This window comes from Lagenorhynchus albirostris, chromosome 10, assembly GCF_949774975.1.
Source record: "Lagenorhynchus albirostris chromosome 10, mLagAlb1.1, whole genome shotgun sequence".
NCBI classification, from domain to species: Eukaryota; Metazoa; Chordata; class Mammalia; order Artiodactyla; family Delphinidae; genus Lagenorhynchus; species Lagenorhynchus albirostris.
This window is the reverse complement of record NC_083104.1, coordinates 36,633,495-36,652,403: the sequence shown is the minus strand read 5'-3', so window position 1 is coordinate 36,652,403 and position 18,909 is coordinate 36,633,495. Positions and strand designations below refer to the sequence as shown.

Sequence of the window (18,909 nt, the reverse complement as noted above, 5' to 3'; positions counted from 1 at the left end):
CCCGCCCTTCCAACTTCTGGAGTGCCCCGCGGCACGCCTGCGCGGAGGACGCCCCGGCCCATGGCGCATGCGCAGCTGTCTATCTGTGTATATTAGGACGACTGGGTTCGCGGCCTGAGGATTCTCGCGGATAAGGGCAAGGGTTTGTTTCTACCCTTGTTTGGGTACACGCCGCCGACGCCGCCGACGCCGCCTCCGCCGAGTCTCCCGCGCAGGTGAGGGCCCCGCGCTCTGGATGCGGCGCGGCCGGGGACAACCCCCGCGTGTCCTGCTTGCCTGCGCCCCGCTACTCCGGCCATTGGGACCCCATCCCCCACCGCTCCAATCACCCGCCGCCTCGGGGTCAACTTTCATATGCCCGATCTTCTACGTGATCGGCCCCCTCACGGCGTTCCCCGTTTAATTGACCGCTTTCGAATTCCCTTCTTAGACACCTCCCGTTATTCTCGAGCTCTCGACGCCCCGGGTAACCACAGACCTCCCCTGCCCAGGACCACCACTTTCCACCAGACCCACGGCCCTCATTTTTCAGCCCTTGTCTCTTCCCAGTTAGCCCCAGCGGCGCTTCCCCTCGTATCCCTGGCCTTCTTTATGCCCCCTCCTTTCTCAGTTATGCCCAGTTCACGGAGCTGTAGGGGCATAACCTCGGGGAAATCCTGGCCTCAGGAACCCAGGGCCGGACTGGATGCCTTCTTGGGGTCTGGGAGTGTAGGGACCCGGAGAAGATCAGGATCCCTAAGAGTCTTCTCTGCCTTGATGGATGACAGTGGCTTCTTCCCTGGCCTCACTTCTTCACCTGGGTGGGTGCCAAGGTGTGTTATCTGCACTTCTGCACTGTGTATCTTCCTCAAGGAGCCTCTGACCTCCTAAACCTGTTCCTGACTTGTCCCTCCAGTCCCACCCCCTTGGTTATTGATCATCAGTATTTACCGTATTTGGTAAAGTAGTTTTGCAGGTGCCTTTGTATGGAGCTGGGGAATGAAGGTGATCTGGGTAGAGTGTGGTCACCACTTCTTAGTTGAGTCCCTCATCAGTGCTGTCCTTAGACATTTTTGAGTGAGACTTGTTAGTATCCCACAGTACCCTTGCTATAAATTTCAGGTGACACCTGAACCCAGTGACCTTGGAGTGGTATTTGCGTGATTATTAACAAGTGTTGGTATCACTCCCCATCTTTGTACAGGATCAGTGCACCTCCGGGACATGGAGACTGTTGTTCGCCGCTGCCCATTCTTATCCCGAGTGCCTCAGGCCTTTCTGCAGAAGGCAGGCAAATCTCTATTGTTCTATGCCCAAAACTGCCCTAAGATGATGGAAGTTGGGGCCAAGCCAGCCCCTCGGGCCCTGTCCGCTTCAGCAGTACTCTGCCAGCAGGTCAAAGAAACCCCTCCAGCCAACGAGAGTAAGTGTCCTTAGCAATGAAGTAGAGAGTGGTGATGTTTGCATTCATTACAAGACCCTGGAAGCAATTCTCACGCACAGTGCTGATGAGGGTCACACGAGGCGGTTACTTGGTGCCAGGGTCAGTTCTCTGCATAGATTATCTCATGGAATTGTCATCCTAACCCCACAAAGTAGGCAGTTTTAGTTTTCACATCTTTAAAGGTGAAACAGTGGCCAGCATTCCACCTTGTGGATTGCATGTCAGTGTCTGTTGGAGTTTGTGAGTTGTCAGTTCCTGGTTCATGTAAATGTAAAGTTGGAATCTTTATGTAGAGTTGGAATGTAGAAGCTTGTAGCTTTTAAAGTTGTGATTTTTTTTCTTCTTTTTTTTTTTCCTTGCCTTTGCTATGTTGCCTGACCTGTGCCTTTTGCCCTCAATTCCTTTCTGTGCTATGCCTTCCCAAATTCCTGGTAGTTTCTTATGCAGTCACTTATCATACCTTATCTCTTTGTCTGGCTCCAGACCACATAGGCTATTCCAGGCTAAACCATCTTCAAAGTCAACTCTACCTGTGAGTTTTTCAGTTAGGTTAGGCTACACTGAGGTATCAAGCAACCCCCAAATCTCAGGGCTTAACACATAAAGATTTCTGCCTTGTTCACGCAAGGTCCACTTTGGGTCATCAGGGCAATTCTGTTCTAAGCAGTGACCTGGGGTTCCACACTCTGGTGTCCTACAGCTTTAACTCTGAAATAGGTGGCTTTTGGGTCACTATTGCATAAGGGGAAAGTGAGAGGGTCTCAAACCAGCTCATCTTTTTAAAACTTTTCATAACAGTAAATTTCAATTATGAACAACAATAATCAATCCAGGGCCAATTTTGCTTCACTTGTGTCCCCATTCACCCCGCCTGCTCCCACTGGATTAACTTGAAACTGATTCCAGAAATTTCCTCTGTAAATATCAGTATGCACCTTCAAAAGATATGACTCCTTTCTTTTTTTTGCGGGCGGGGGCACACCACGTGGCATGTGGGATCCTAGTTCCTTAACCAGGGATCGAACCAGTGGAAGCGCGGATTCTTAACCACTGGACCGCCAGGGAAGTCCCTATGAGTTCTTTCTAAAAGCACCATCACAATACCATTATCACACCTAAAAAATGATGCAATTTCCTAATATCATCAAATACTCAGCCCCACCAGCTCTCGGATATTTTAGCCAGGAAGCAACAGACAACATCCATTGGCCAGAACTCGTCACACGGCTCCAACTAAATGCACGGATGCTAGTTTTCTCTTTTTTTAATTATGTTTTTTACTGTGGCAAAATGCATATAACATAAAACTTACCATCTCAACCATTTTTAAGTGTACGGTGGTATTAAGTACATTCATATTGTTCTGCAGCCATCACCACCATCCAGTGTCCAGAACTCTTTTCATTGTCCCAAACTGAAACTCTGAGCCAACTAAATACTAACTCCCCATCCTCCTACCCCAGATCCTAGCAAACATTATTCTACTTTCTCTCTATGAATTTGACTACTCTATAAACCTCACATAAGTGGAATCATACAAAATTTGTTAAAGTAGTGATTTTTTTGACACATGTATCTTTTTTTTTTTTTTTTTGGCACGGCTTGCGGGATTTTAGTTCCCCGACCAGGGATCAAACCCAAGCCCCCTGCAGTGGAAGTGCTGAGTCCTAACTACTGGACCACCAGGGAATTCCCTTAACACATGTATCTTTATTTTGTATATGAATTTTTAAATTTTGCTTTTAATAAAGACATCAGAGATTTGGTTTCGGTCTGTCTTTGCCAGGAAAGAACGAAGCTTTTCAGATATCACTTAATTCTAGGGAATAATTTACCTTACAGGCTCTGTTAGGTGTGTTCTCTGGATGTGGACTTGTAAGAAAAGAATGTTTTTTACTAGAAAGGATTTAATCCTTTCTAGGATTCCTTTTCCTCTTTACCATTGTTTAGGAGTTAGTTATGTTTTTTACCATTCTGTCCCTAGCAGTAGATTCCTCTTCTGTTCCTGGTTGAGTAAAATGTGACTTATCCACTTGATAGACTGCCATGCATCCATCACAAATGATATTCACAAACTATTTACTAGCTTATGTAGATCTTTATAATGAAAAGGGCAGAATAAACAAGCATATACAGAATAAGTACAACTTTTTCTAAATCTACACATAAGGGGTAAAGAAAGATAATATGCCAAGTTGTCTGCAATGGTTATGTTTTGAATAATAGAACTCTATTTTTCTAGACCTCCTACAATGAATATGTATTTACTGACTTTTATAGTGAGTGAAATGAACTTGAAAGCAGGTTTTTTTTTAATTTTATTTTTTCACCGCACAGCATGCAGGATCTTAGTTCCCACACCAGGGATTGAACCCCTGCCCCCTGCAGTGGAAGGGTGGAGTCCTAACAACTGAACTGCTGGGGAATTCCCCAAGGCAATTTTTTTGCTTTCCTTTATAGATTTTAATACAAACTGTATTGAGACACTGCCCAAGTTGTAGGAGAGCCTAGCCTATGACTCACAGGAGGATTCCAGAATGATGAAGAAAGACTTCTCTGGAAGGAAGATGAATGCATTTGCTCAAGGGGAGAGGGAAGTCTAGAAGCTTACCAGCCAACTGCATTAAGTCATGAACTTCTTTGAGGCATTTAGAGAAAACTGGTAGTTTATCTGTTAAGCAATGGCAAGCTTTTTTTGTCAATCTGTTTAGGAAATATTAGCAGAGAAAAAAACCGTATGACCACTTCCAGTTACCTTCAAGAGTGTGTCCTCGCATGAAATATGCTGAGTGTACTTGGGGTAGATTTACTGGAAATAATTCAACTCAAGAATGCTGGGCTGTCTAGAACCAGAAAATACTACTTTGGGGATTTATAAGTGAGAAATACTATGGGTTTGAGAGGTAGGTGAACTGTGCCGGTTAACTCTTCACAGGAACATTGTGTCCAGTGAGGCAGATGAGAAAACAGTTGATTTAGCAGAACCTAATAAGAATAAACTTGTCTTTGGATCATGGGATAGAGTAAGTATAAGGTTTGTCTTTGAGGCAACAAGAGAAAGAAACAAGTGGGCTTCTGTGTACCGTGCAACCAGATCTGATGCTTCCGTTTTAACATTTCCCCCCTCAGAGAACAAAACTGCCAAAGCCAAGGTGCAGCAGGCTCCTGATGGATCCCAGCAGACTCCAGATGGCACGCAGCTTCCGTCTGGACACGCCTCCCTTGCCGCGAGCCAGGGCAGTGCGAGCAAATGCCCTTTCCTGGCAGCCCAGATGAGCCAGGGCGGCAGCAGCGTCTTCTGCAAAGCCAGCCTAGAGCTTCAGGAGGATGTGCAGGAAATGCATGCCGTGAGGGAAGGTAAACAGATGACACGAGCCATCAGAAGAGCGAAGAGGTTCTGTGGCTCTTTCAGACCCTCAGATTTATGTGTGAACTATTATTAGGGTAGTATTTGTGTCAGCACCTTCCTGTTTTAGGGCCGAGGAGGAAGGTCATCAAGATAGAGGACTGTATGGCAAAATGTGGGAGTTCTTTTTCTGTGTGTGTGTGTAGGATGTAACCAGCTTTTACAGTAATTCTTTAATTTCTGAAAATATCCCTCAGGCATAAACTATTACCAGTTGTCCTTTGTTTCTTTCCCACCATTTGGTTGGATAAAAGGTAAAAAACAGTGTTACTGCAGTAAGTGCTAGTTTTAGGACTCCCAAGCTGTGTGTCTTAGTGGTGGTCATTGAGTGGCAACCTTAATTCCACTTGTGGCTGTATCCATGGAACACATAAGGTCCCCAGAAATTCTCCCCAGCAGAAATGATACAAGTGGCTGAAATTGTTTTCTGTGAAGAAAATCAGGGTAGGGGGGGTGTGATGGGGAAGGCAAAGCAGCCAGAAAAAAAAAACTTTGGACTTTAATGTTCCTCAAAGCTGACTGGTAGCTCTGAAAACAAAACCAAACAGTAACTAAAGAAGAAGAAAAGCTTCATACACTCAGTTACATCTCACTTTCGTTATGATGGGCTATTTTTGTGAACTAGGCAGTAAGCCATTTTTAACAGTATGTCTGGAAGGTATTGTAGACTCAGAATAGAACATTGGTCCCCTTTGCCTCTTGTTACTTTTGTTACAGAGGTTGCCCAAACCTCAGTGAATCCCAGTGTGATTAGTGTGAAGACCGATGGAGGGGAGCTGAGTGGTTTGCTGAAGAACTTTCAGGACATCATGCGAAAGCAACGACCAGAAGGAGTGTCCCACCTTCTTCAAGATAACTTGCCAAAATGTGAGTCTTCTTGTTATTTGCCTGATGCAGGAGAGTTTATAACTTAAACATACATCAGATTAAACGTATAATTGCATGGTGAGTTGTGGATTAAAAGCCATGTCTCTTGCTTGATGCAAGTAGATGCTCTTGGCTATAGTGAATGCCAGTCCTATTGATAGCCTGCCTCATCTCTCTTAATACCTACTGTCTGTTCACGGGGTCAGACATTGTCATTTGAGACATACACAGACTCAAGATAAGGATGTCAAGGAACTTGCCCAGATGAGTACTTAGTACTTAGTACGTTAGTTTGTCTAGAATCTCCTTGCTCCCGAATGGCCAAGCTGGGATTGGAACCTAGGTCTTACACCAAAGCCTAGATGTGCTTTTTAACCATCAAACTGTACCATCTTTTGTTCGGTTTTTAGCTGTTTCCACTTTTCAGTATGATCATTTCTTTGAGAAGAAAATTGACGAGAAAAAAAATGACCATACCTATCGAGTTTTCAAAACTGTGAACCGGAGGGCGCAGCTCTTCCCCATGGCAGATGACTACTCAGACTCTCTCGTCACCAAAAAGCAGGTGTCCGTCTGGTGTAGCAATGACTACCTAGGAATGAGTTGCCACCCACGGGTGTGTGGAGCCGTCATGTAAGTAGCCTTCAGTTTTCAGATGTCACTGGCACGTCACTGGCATGACTTAGCAAGACACTGATGATTTATAGAAATTGGATCTTTTATGAGGGGGATATTCAGCAGCTGAGAGTGTGCCATAGCAAAATGCTCTTCTTAGCCTTTAAAAATATGTACAGGTTACTTTCAGAGAAACTCTAATGTGTAAATAGTTGGTGGAGCCCCTTTGTGAGAGTTTTTTCTGGGCTCATTGACTACACATGTCCACTTACTACCCCTCCACAGGCAAGTCTTGCACAGAGGCTTCCTGGCTTGTGGCTGTGGGTGGAGAAATACAAATCGAGCAGCACTGGATGGTAGAGGGACTGCCCTGGTGGTACAGTGGTTAGGACTTCACGCTCCCAGTGCAGGGGGCCCGGGTTCAGTCCCTGGTCGGGGAACTAGATCCCACATGCATGCTGCAACTAGGGAACTAGATCCCACATGCATGCTGTAACTAAGAGTTCACACACGACAACTAAGGAGGCTGCTTGCTGCAACTAAGACCCAGTGCAACCAAATAAATAAATATTAAAAAAAAAAAAAAGGGCTGGTAGAGCCTGTCGTTCATGTCCTTCAGGAGGTTTGCCATGGCTAGGAACACTTGAGAGAGTTGCTGGTCAAACTCTCCAAGCAGGCTTGCTAGAGAGAGCCCAGTCTGAGGTTTAGTAATAGAGATAGCCTAACATTACGGGACTGGTTCACAAAGAGTTTAGGTAACCACCATTCAAGATGTCCCTCTAGAGCCTGAGGTCGTGTTATTGGAGAAAAAGATGTTTGTCAGAGAAAAGAAATCTCAGTAAGTTAACTAAAACTCAACTAAGATTGTTAACACTTGCTCTTGATGTTCCCTAGAGGCCTCATCACCCTGGTGTTGAGACCTTCTCCCGCCCAGTCTAGAGATGAAGTGGGTTGAAACTTGTGTGAACTTCTGGTTCACAGGGAGAGAGGTGCTACCTCAACATCAGTTTCAGTCTCCTGGATCCTGGAGGGAGGAATGTTCACGTCGTATTCAGAACCATGAGATTTATTTTCTGTCTGCTCTTTTTTTTTTTAAAAGGGACACTTTGAAACAGCATGGTACTGGAGCAGGGGGTACTAGAAATATTTCTGGAACTAGTAAATTCCACGTGGACCTGGAGCAGGAGCTGGCTGACCTCCACGGGAAAGATGCAGCACTCCTGTTTTCCTCGTGCTTTGTGGCCAACGACTCGACCCTCTTCACTCTGGCTAAGATGATGCCAGGTAGGAAGCTGTCATGGGCGCCTTAGAGTTTTCTGGCTTTCTTAGTAGTAACAGGAATATTGACAACAAAGAAAGCTTACCCGAACCACTCAAGAGTTATGACAGTAACTGGAAGCATTTGTTCTTGAACTGAGCATAAAGTGTTAACTGTACATTATAAATGCCAGTAGAACATGATAACGATAAAGAATCAGATTTGCAGGGCTTGTCTTTAAGCTAATTGCTTCCAGTGTGCTTTGTACTCTAAGAAAATCCTTTGGAGAATTCTCTTAGTTATGTGTAGTTATCTTTCTTTCTTAAAAAAAAAATTTATTTATTTTTGGCTGCATTGGGTCTTCGTTGCTGCGCACAGGCTTCTCATTGTGGTGGCTTCTCTTATGGTGGAGCATGGGCTCTAGGCGCACGGGCTTCAGTAGTTGTGGCTCGCTGGCTTCAGTAGTCGTGGCACGTGGGCTCAGTAGTTGTGGCATGCAGGCTCTAGAGCACAGGTTCAGTAGTTGTGGCACACGGGCTTAGCTGCTCCGCAGCATGTAGGATCTTCCCAAACCAGGGATCGAACCCGTGTCCCCTGCAATGGCAAGCCCTGTAGTTATCTTCCATTGAGTTTGGAGTGAGACAGCCAGATTTAAAAGCAGATTAGTTGCATGCCACTGGGTTATTTTATACCTATGGGCCTTCTCAGAGGAGAAGCACTAGTTAGTTATTTTTCCAGGAAGAAACTGCGACACAGGGTCTTTTTCCTACTGGGCAAAGCAACATTTTCAGGTCAAAGTCTGTTGTCCTTGACTGTCGAGGAAATAATTTGTCTTTGGTGCAGATGGCAATAAATGGCATTTTTGTGTTGTTAGGCTGTGAGATTTACTCTGATTCTGGGAACCATGCCTCCATGATCCAAGGGATTTGGAACAGCCGAGTGCCAAAGTACATCTACCGCCACAATGATGTCAACCACCTCCGAGAACTGCTGCAGAGGTCTGACCCTGCCGTCCCCAAGATTGTCGCATTTGAAACCGTCCACTCAATGGACGGTAAGTCTAGGTAGAGGCCAATCTGAAATCTTAAATGAAAACAAGGCCTGAACTTCTTAAAAGTGTGATATTTATTTCATTTTTGTAGTTTCTTTTCACTTTGCCAGGATTTTGTAGTTGCGGGACACTGTATAGATTGGGATGAATGTAGATATTCTACTCTGGCTTTTACTAGGCTCCAAACCCCAAGGTAATCCAGAAACTGGGGGAAGTTAATTGGTTTCCCCAATGTTAAAAATATCTTAGAACGTACGTTGTTGTGTTGTAACTCTTACCAAAACAGAAATTCGTGAAAGAGCAAGCACTTCAACGCGGTCTGTGGTCTCTCCTAGGGGCAGTGTGCCCACTGGAAGAGCTGTGTGACGTGGCCCACGAGTTTGGAGCAATCACCTTTGTGGATGAGGTCCATGCGGTTGGGCTGTACGGGGCTCAAGGAGGAGGGATTGGCGATCGGGATGGAGTTATGCCAAAAATGGACATCATTTCTGGAACACTTGGTATGTACACTCTGCATAGTCTGTAATCTGCACTAAAATTACCTTCTTCTAACAAGGCCAAGGACTACTGGTCTAACAGGTCAGGTGAGGAGATGGTCTGATAGCATCTAAAGCCTGGGTCACTTTTTTGAGTGAGTTTTTCTTTCCTCAGTGAGTGGTGGCACAGCTTATCAGAATCCCTTGAGTCATGGCATGGCCCCCAGAATCAAAGTAAATCTCACAGCCTAACATGATAGAAGTACCATTTGTTGCCATCTGAGCTCATTCCAAACATAGTTGTGGCTTTAGGTATACGCCGTGGCAACAGCCTTTACTCTCTGTGCGTCAGATTTTTCCCTTATATTAAAAAAAAATAAAAAAGAAGAATTTTAGTGCTTTTCTCCTAGAGCTGCAGGTAAGGCATTGTGCTGTGAAGCACTGAGCTCTGTGCCTACCGGGTGGGAACATTCCAGTTCACCTGGCTACTTTGTATTTCCTCTGCTCCTCCCAATAGAGAGGCCGTGTCTCTTGGAGCAACTCCAGACTCTTCCAGACTCCATAGCCATGCTGCCTGCTGGGTGTAAATCTTGCATGCTTAATAACTCACTAGCTGTGTGACCTTGGGTTTGTGGTTAACTTCTCTGTGCCTCAGTTTCCTCATCAATATGATAGAGGTAACAATAGAACCCACCTCAGCTTGGAGAAGATAAATGAACTGTATACAAACAATTACTGTAGACGTTCTTTTGTCTATGAGGTAAAAATGTAAACTGTACAAATTTTTTTTTATTTTTTTGGCTGCATTGGGTCTTTGTTGCTGCACACAGGCTTTCTCTAGTTGCGGCGAGCGGGGGCTACTCTTCATTGCGGTGGGCATGCTTCTCATTGAGGTGGCTTCTCTTGTTGCAGAGCACGGGCTCTAGGCACACGGGCTTCAGTAGTTGTGGCACGAGGGCTCAGTAGTTGTGGCGTGCAGGCTCAGTAGTTGTGGCACACGGGCTTAGTTGCTCCACAGCATGTGGGATCTTCCTGGACCAGGGCTCGAACCCGTGTCCCCTCCATTGGCAGGCGGATTCTTAACCATTGCACCACCAGGCAAGTCCAACTGTACAAATCTGAGGATTTCAAAAGTTAGTAAGGCAGCTGGAGACCATGTAGTGGTTAGCTAAAGTGCCACTTTACAGCCTGCAGTTGGTAAAGGAAGGGCAGGCAAAAAAGAGCGTCCTTCAGCACCGTGAAGGGGCGTGAGAACGTCGTGCAGACCAGTAGAGCCTGGGGCCTCGCAGGGCAGAGCCTTGCCGAGAGGAAAGCTCTTGTTCATGCGTCCTAATTCCAGCAGCCCTTTTCTTGTAAAGAGCTCTTATGACGTGGGCTCTTTGAAGGTATGGTCACTGTGAGATGAAAAGGGCTGGAGAGAGAGATTTTCCACTGTCAGAGACTATACCAACCCAGCAGTGCGTGGGGCTCAGGCAAGACTGTTAATTACAGAACATAATGTTAAGATCAAGGAGGACTCTTCTGGAGTCATTAATCCTGAAACCCGAGATACCGATTATACAAGGGGACTTAACAAGAATTGAAAAATGAGGCCGGCCCTAAATCAACCCTAACAGGGTCTGAGTTTCCATATTTATCCAGCAAACACTCCTTGTCAGAGTTTTGTGGTTACTTAAGTAGAAATTAATACCAGCCCTGCCAAAACAGTTAATGTCTTAGCTGGGTGACATTCCGGCCTCAGGGGTAATTCTAACAGTGAGCCCCCCGCTCAGACCCTGTCCTGGAGCAGGCGCAATGCAGCGCGAGGGGGAATGCAGCCAGCCTGGGTGGGAAGGGAGGTGGCACGTGGGGTTCAGGCACGCTGTGATCAGTCGCCGGTGCCAGGCCTGGTCTGGAGACCTGTGCTTTGATCCTGGTCGGACACCAGCTTGGTCTTGTGACTTTGGTCAAGACCCTTTCATAACGTTCTCAGCTTTTTCCCGTTTGGAAATGGGCTTGATTTAAGTCTTAGGGCAAACAAAGATGAGGAAGAGAAGAGTGAGTGCTCTGAGGCTCTGCAGCACCTGGCTGTGCACACTTAGGGCAGTTGCTGTAATAAATGAGCCTGTCTCCTCCCAGGCAAAGCCTTTGGCTGTGTTGGAGGGTACATCGCTAGTACGAGTTCCCTGATCGACACCATCCGGTCCTATGCGGCGGGCTTCATCTTCACCACCTCCCTGCCGCCCATGCTGCTGGCTGGAGCGTTGGAGTCTGTGCGGATCCTGAAGAGCACCGAGGGCCGGGTGCTTCGGCGCCAACACCAGCGCAACGTCAAGCTCATGAGGCAGATGCTGATGGACGCCAGCCTCCCAGTCGTCCACTGCCCCAGTCACATCATCCCCGTCCGGGTAATGAGCGGCCTGTGATTGGACTCGCTGGGGGCCGGGGCTCCGCACTCAACAGGAGATGTCCTGGTTCATGCCTTCCTGAAGTTGGGCTGCGGTGGGGTGACTGCCAGGGCGAGGGACTCTAGCCAGTGGCCCTCTGCCGTGTTTCTGCCTTTGGTTGACTTCACAATGAGAATGAAGCCTTTGAACCCAGCAGGCTGGAGCAGAGGTTCCTCCTCCAGAGCACTAGCCTTGACAGGGTAAACACAGAGCTTGTATCTGGAAAGCTCCGGAAGCCTGAGCTTGGCTAGCTTTGAAGTATGGCTTTCTATTCATTTAATTTTGAAATGGGTCTTTCTTTGCCTGCTACAAAGGGTAGCCCTGTTGGTGTCACAGTTGAATTCATCTGAGTAGTGGAGCTGGTATAAAAGCTGCCTTATCCCCAGGATGCACACGTCCAACTACCGTCATACTGGGGTCACAGAAGCTCCCGTTTCCCCCATTCGGAGTCTGGGTGGGAGATCAGTGTGAAATTTACTTCTAATATGGTTTCAGTTCTCTGGTCTGTAGTGAACAACACTGGACCCTTTAAGTCGCAGGTGTCTGGGCAGCGCTTTACCTCTGTGCCAGGCTTGCATACGCGGCTCCAGCCTGAGCCACGTGGGCACGCGTGTCACTAGTCTGCTAAGAGGTGGTCCATCCGGTTCTGATCTTACCTTCTGTTATCATCAAACTTAGGTTGCAGATGCTGCTAAAAACACGGAGGTCTGTAATGAGCTAATGAGCAGACATAACATCTATGTCCAAGCGATCAATTACCCCACGGTGCGCCGGGGGGAGGAGCTGCTGCGCATCGCCCCCACGCCCCACCACACACCACAGATGATGAACTACTTCGTGGGTGAGTAGCCAGGGAGCCGCCAGCACCTCATGGGAGAGTGGCATGAAGCTGTCTTTTCAGTGTCTATAATTGAAGCCATTCAGAGTCATTCAGATTTGTCTCTTCTTTTTGCAAGTAATTCAGAATGTTCTCAGATGGTATAAAACTGTAAAAGACACTTAGTCGTTTGCGTTCACTTCGGGAGGGTGCAGTCATTTGGGAAGTGCTGAGGGAGGCTGCTAATCCACTCACTGTTCCCATGCCCCTGTCTGTGTGACTCAAGGATGCCGGGTCACGGCTGTTGCAGGAGAGATGCCTCTGAAGGCCTAAGTCTGCCCAGGCCTCCAGAGCTCAGCTCTGTACTTCTCTCTGTTCTCTGAACCAACTCCACACAAACCCCTTCTGATGAGAGTCATTGTTCAGCATTTTATATTCTCATAGTTCTGTAGAAGCCAGTCCTTCACACACACACCCCCGCATCCACCTAAAGGCAGAGACCAACGGGCTGCTCCTGGTTGCCTCTGCCTCAAAGGTGCGTTCTGCTCCCCTCAGCCGCCACCCCTGTCCGAGGTGTTTCCCCTGCCTGGAGCCTTTAGGGCTGCTCTGCTAGGAGTGCTCAGCCCGACACAGTGGAGCCATGTGGGAGCAACTTCTTTCCTGAAGGCATGTAAAGGAAAGCCAGAGTCGGGTTTTGTTTCTCTCTTTTTTTTTTTTTATAACAGCCTATTAAGATGGAATTCACATACCGCAAATTCCACCCTTTCAACGTATGAAATTCAGTGGTTTTTAGGTAATGTGGTGCAACTGTCACCACTCTGATTCCAGAACATTTTCATCACCTCAAAGAGAAACTGCACACCCCTTAGCAGCCCCTCCCCATCCCCAGCCCCCGTCAGCCATCAGCCCTGATCCACTTTCTGCCTATACATTACATTTTATGTAAGTGGACTAGTACAATATATGGCCCTTTATGCCTGGCTTCTTTCGCAGCACAGTGCTTTCAAGGTTCAGCCATGTTGTAGCATGAATCAGCACTTCATTTCTTTTTCTTACCAAATAATCTTCCTTGGCACAGATCTACCACATTTTGTTTATCCATCAATTGACGGATGTTTGGGTTATTTCCACTTTTTGACTATTACGAAAATAATGCTGCTGTGAACATTTGTGTGCAAGTTTTTGTTGGGGGCATGTGCTTCCATTTGTCTTGGGTATGTACTGCCTTTAATTTTTAAAAGCTGTTGCTCCTCACAGAGAATCTGCTGGCCACGTGGAAGCGAGTTGGGCTGGAGCTCAAGCCACATTCCTCAGCCGAGTGCAACTTCTGCAGGAGGCCGCTGCATTTCGAAGTGATGAGCGAAAGAGAGAAATCCTACTTCTTTGGTATGAGCAAGCTGGTGTCTGCTCAGGCCTGAGTGTGTCACGCCCTCAATTACTCCACCTAACCCCAGGCCACATTGTATCCAGGTCGTCAGTTCTCCAGAATTGTCTTTGTATGTGAATTAAATTATATTAAATTTTAATCTGTAGTAAACGTGTATTCCTGAAAATAAATTCTTGTCTAAATCATGGGTCCTCTTTTCATTGGCTCCTGAATCAAGAAATCATTCATCCCTTTAAACTTGGTCTGTATTGTTGAGATGTATGAAGTATATAAAAACATCCTGGTCCTCTGGGAGTGGCTCCAGACCCTGCTGGGATAGCAGGACCTCCCAGTCCGCAGGAAGCTAGCAGGTCTTTAATGCGAGCCAGGCGGTGGCGCAGCTGCGCCCCAGCCTGAGCAGTTCTGAGAGCAGTCACCACAGGGCACCACACGGCGGCTGTTTCACTCCGAGCCTCTCCCCACACCTTACGTGCAGTCCGCGCTGCAGCGGCTTCTCCCCTTCCGCTTTCCCTTCCCAGCCACTGCCTCCCTCTCACACTTCCCTGTGAAAGTTGGGCAGTCGGGCTTGTCTGTCACCAGCAGGTCCTCCAGCGCCAGCTGCACCTGTGATCGCGCCCCTCCCCTCAAAGTGGAGGCGTTTGTCCTCCTTCCCCTGACTCGTGCCCCTCGTGTTCTGGGTCCCCTGGCTTCTCGTGCATTCCTGCAACTATCTCTTGCCTTCTCCCCATTGGCCTGCAGCAGGCTCTCACCCATCCTAAAAATAAAACAGGCTGTCCCTCAGTCTTGACCCCCATCTAGCTGCTGCCTCTGTTCTGCTCCTTTTCTGTTTAGCCCTCCCCACTTGGTCTTTCAGCCTGTTCCTTGTGGAGGCCGCTCTTTTCTTGCCACGTCTTGCTTCTTCTTGCCAAATCCAGTGGCCTCCTGTTTTCCTTTCATTGGATCTCCCAGTAGTGTTTGAGGTGGTTGTCCTTGGCCTTTTTACAGCTTCCTCTAAGCTTCCGTGCCACTGACCTCTCCTGATTGCCCTCCTCCTTCCTGAACTGGTCCTTCTCTGAACATTGAGGACCCCCTGGGTTCATCTCTAACTGCATATAACCCTTCCCCTCCCTGCACAGGATCTCCCCCAGCCCTGGGTTTCCAGTTCCAGCTGTACGTCACTGAGGGCCAGCAAACAAGCACCTGAACCACGCAGCTCCTGAGGGCGCCCTGGGTCTGCCCACTCCTCCCCTTCCTGCCTTTCTCCTCATCTTCCCACATCTACCCAGTTACTCCCGCCTCTCATGTGGAAAACAACTCTGTCTTGCCCACGCGTGACACTGTTAGCAAGTCGTGTACGTCTTACCTCAAAGATACACCTCAGGCCAGGCCACTTCCTGTCACCTCCCACTGCTACCATCCTGCTCGTGCCACCATCATCCTGGCACCCGCCCCAGCCTCTACCCCACACAGCAGCCTGAGAGAGCTTTTTAAAAAAAATGGAGTTCCGTGGCGGTCCAGTGGTTAGGACTTGGCGCTTACACTGACGGAGCCCGGGTTTGATCCCTAGTTGGGGAACTAGGATCCCGTGCAGTACAGCCTAAAAAGCATATATATCACATCCTGACCCTCCCCTGTAGAAAATTTTTCTGGGTCTTCGAATTGCACTCATTAAATTCTAGATTGTCACACAGACTGATGACATTCTCTGGGATCAGGATCCCATCCAGCTCTGCAGCCTCATCTCCCACCCCACCCCAATCTGTTCACTCTGCCTCACGTGTGGAAGCATACTCCTGGGCCTCAAATACCCACGGACGTTCTCACCAGCTTCCAGACCTCGGTGTTGTTAGCCATTGTTTCTCTCCTGGATTTCTCTTCCCTGGATCGTGGTGTGGATGCCTCTCTTCACACAGGACAAGGGTCCACGAGGAGACCTTCCCTGAGCCCCCGGACTAAGGCAGCCCCTCCTGTGTTCTCACCATCACTTGGCCTCCCCCCGGGCTGCCCTTCAAAGCCTTGGTCACCACCCCTGTTGACCGTTTCCCTGTCATTCTCCTTGCTTCTCTCTCTCCAATGCCGTGCACTGTACCTGACACACACAGTGGACATTGAGCAAATGTGTTGAGTGAACGAAAGGGGACTGTCTCAGCTGTAACGAAACACCACAGACTGCGGGGCTTAAACAACAAACATTTGTTTCTCACCATTCTGGAGACTGGAAGTCGCGGTCAAGGTGCCAGCAGGTTCAGTTCCTGGTGACAGCCCTCTCCCTGGCCTGCACGCAGCTGCTTTCTCGCTATAAATGTACGTGACCTTTCCCTCTTCCTCTTCTTATAAGACGACTAACCCCACCACAACAGGCCCACCTGCTGCCCTAATTTAAATCTAATTACCTTCCAAAGGCCCCACCTCTAAACGCCATCACCTGGGGGTTATTGTTTCAACCCATGGGAGGACAAACATTCAGCCCATAATAGGGACCAGTGAGAACACCCAAGGCTACTTTACCAGAAAGAATAGGTGAGCCGAAGATGGAGGACACAGAGCCTCCTGGCCTCGCTGGCCTGTCTCAGCTCCAGGGGTAGCTGGGGGTGGCCCCATGCCCCTAATCAGCCCAGGCACTGAGAGAGCTCGCTGAGCCCTGGTCCCATCAGATAAAGCCACACACCTGGGCAGGCCGCTGGGCGTGATGGAAGTCACGTCCCCTTGGAAAAACCATGCGGTCCTTTCTGCTCAGGAAACACGCCTCACTCAGCCTTCCCAGCTCTGTTCCCTCACGAAAGCCTTCAGGGCCTTTCCATTGTCCTACACGTTCCCACGCCTGGAACTCCCTCCACCTCCTTTCCGCCCAGTGTGGTTTCCCCTCTACCTTGGGTGGCGTTTCTCTCTGAATGCTTAATGAGACCCACCTTCCTTCTCATTAAGACTCAGAGCCAGCTGGGTCAACAAGGTCATGAGCTCAACTTCTCCTTGCTGCTGGTGGTTATGAGAACAAAGGATGATGGAATGTTCTGGAGGGCGTGGATGGATTTATCAACTGCTTACACAGGAGAAGCTTGGCTTCTAATAAGAATCCAAGTGTGAAAATGTATGATGTCATGGAAGTTTCCCAAGAATATTTAGAAGCCTAGGGTGTTAAATAAAATGTATTAGAGGGGAAAGGGAGAGCTGTAGCTTAGAACCTTAGCAGGTAGCATTTCCTTACATTTACATTTCTTCACGTCAAGTTGTCCTAAGTCTCATGCCCTCTACTTGTCTAGCACACACTGCTCCCCAACAACAAAGAAGCACAAGGAGGCAACACCAGGGTCCGCAGGCACCCCAGTCCTCCTCCCAGCTTCACGAGCCTCTGATTCAACCACATTTACCTCCAAACCCCGTTCAGTGCTCTGGGCAGGGGCCCTGATTCAGGAGGGTCCATCTCTGGGTGGAGAGAGAAAATCTCGAAGCCACATCAGCTAGCTGTCCTCAGCATAAGTCCCTTACCTAAAAAGGACCACCAAGGACCCGCTAGGTTTCCCAGACTTTACACACATTGCCACAAACCCTTGTAACAGCCTGCAGAGTAACTCTGGCCATCCCCATTTTCAGATGAGCAAACAGACTCTGCAAGGTAGGTCACCTGCACAGGATAACCCAAATGGCAGAGCTGGTGATCGCCCCAGGTAATCTGACCTGAGGCCCATCTCTTCCACAGCCTTGCAGAGCTGCGTTGTGGGCAGTGTCGAGGATGTCCAGCAGTGTGGAGGAGAGGGCTGGGAGCCAGCCACGAGCACCCTTCCCGACCACCGTATATCCCTCCCAGCTCCTAGCTCCCCCTGTGGGGCCTGGGTTAGTGGCTCTGTCCCCGACGCCATAGACAGCAGCAGAGCCTTTCCCTGCAGATTGAACCAAGCACCATGGACCCGTAGACTCACTTAAGCGGAGCCCAACCGTGCTCCTACCATAGCCCCCATGCTTCATCTCCTCTTCTTCTGAATCCTCAGCCCCAAAAGAACCGGGTCTGGGAGCGTGAGCGAGTGACCGTGTATGTGGAGGCTCTAGCTGGGAACTACCCAAGGGCAGACTCTGCTGCTCTGAGACAGGCAAATTGTGCTTCCCACATGCAAAATGTGGTGCCCTGGACAGGGTCCTGCCTCCTGCTCCAGATGTTGCCAGAGCGGTCTCAGAGCCACTCAGCAGGGGCCTCCCCCAAGACTCCAGCCTGGGGGAAGGATGGTTCCTGTTTTCTTTTCTCCCCAGGCATGGGCCACGGAAGCTCATGGGGCCACGCTATAACTTCAGCCTGCCCTTCCAGAAGCCGGATTGGGTCAGGGCCCTTGTGGGGCTTCTGATAGGTGGGTCAGAGATCCTCCTCTCTCTTTCTTTCAGGCAGGCAGATAATAGGGGATGCCAGCCCCCTGCAGGAACCCCTATACCCAGGTCAGAAAGGAGAAGGAAACCTATATTTCTCTCCCAGCTGTGGCCTGGAGGGAGGGGAAAAAGCAGCCTCCCAGCACCACCAGGGCTGCAAAATTAGCCAAGTCTGCATGAGCTCCAACCTTCCAGCCCAGAGGCCCTGAGCTGCCCCAAACTGGCCTGGGCCAGCCGGTTCCACTCTCCCACCGCCCCAGGCCCCAGCTCTGCCTGAGAGGCTGCAAGTGTCTCCTCTGCTCCTCGAAGGGCAGATTTACTTGTGGGGATGGTGAGGCAGCCGGCCTGGGCAAAGCACCACAAGAACTGTGGGCCTGACAGAACCCACAACTCCCCAAACACTTGTGGAGACCGTGAACAGGTTGTCTCCAAACACTGGGCATGTGGGCATCAAGGCTCCTGGCAGTATCCCAAAATCTATACTGAAATCTAGTATCAAAACTAGAAACACACACACATACTCCATCCTGGCTGCAACTCTCACCTAAGTGCCGTCAGCTGTGAGAGGTGGCGGGTCATCTAGGTGTCCATTTGATGTCAGAACAGAGAGACTCAGCATGTGCTCTAGGTGGAAACAGAAAGGGATGGATTGTGAGCTCACCCTAGAATCTTCCCTGACTCTCAGCTCGCTGCTGCCAGGATTCACCCGCAGGCCTTCCTCTCCCCAGCCTGGACCAGCCTCCTGGGTGCAGCACAGAAATGGCCACCAGAGGGCGCAATCACCCCTCTGAACTTGCCTCAAATCTTCCCTATCTCCTTAGGAATGGACATTCCCCAGGGCCGCTGCCTCC

The 18,909-nt window shown here is 48.9% G+C and overlaps 2 protein-coding genes across 2 annotated transcripts in view; one reads left to right on the top strand and one right to left on the bottom strand.

The window, feature by feature from the left end:
- POC1A (POC1 centriolar protein A) overlaps positions 1-18,659 on the bottom strand; it is a 114,250-nt gene extending 95,591 nt beyond the window's left edge. Inside the window, exon 1 of the mRNA XM_060164021.1 lies at positions 18,603-18,659. The gene's annotated coding sequence lies outside the window, so the exon portion shown is untranslated. The remainder of the gene's footprint in view (positions 1-18,602) is intronic.
- ALAS1 (5'-aminolevulinate synthase 1) lies at positions 794-13,911 on the top strand. The gene is made up of 11 exons (XM_060161683.1): positions 794-812; positions 1,184-1,402; positions 4,553-4,780; positions 5,547-5,696; positions 6,107-6,329; positions 7,411-7,595; positions 8,444-8,623; positions 8,956-9,120; positions 11,215-11,483; positions 12,201-12,363; positions 13,597-13,911. Exons 2-11 carry the CDS (start codon positions 1,204-1,206, stop codon positions 13,755-13,757), a joined length of 1,923 nt encoding a protein of 640 aa, XP_060017666.1. The 5' UTR covers positions 794-812; positions 1,184-1,203; the 3' UTR covers positions 13,758-13,911.
- Positions 18,660-18,909: the final 250 nt, after the last annotated feature.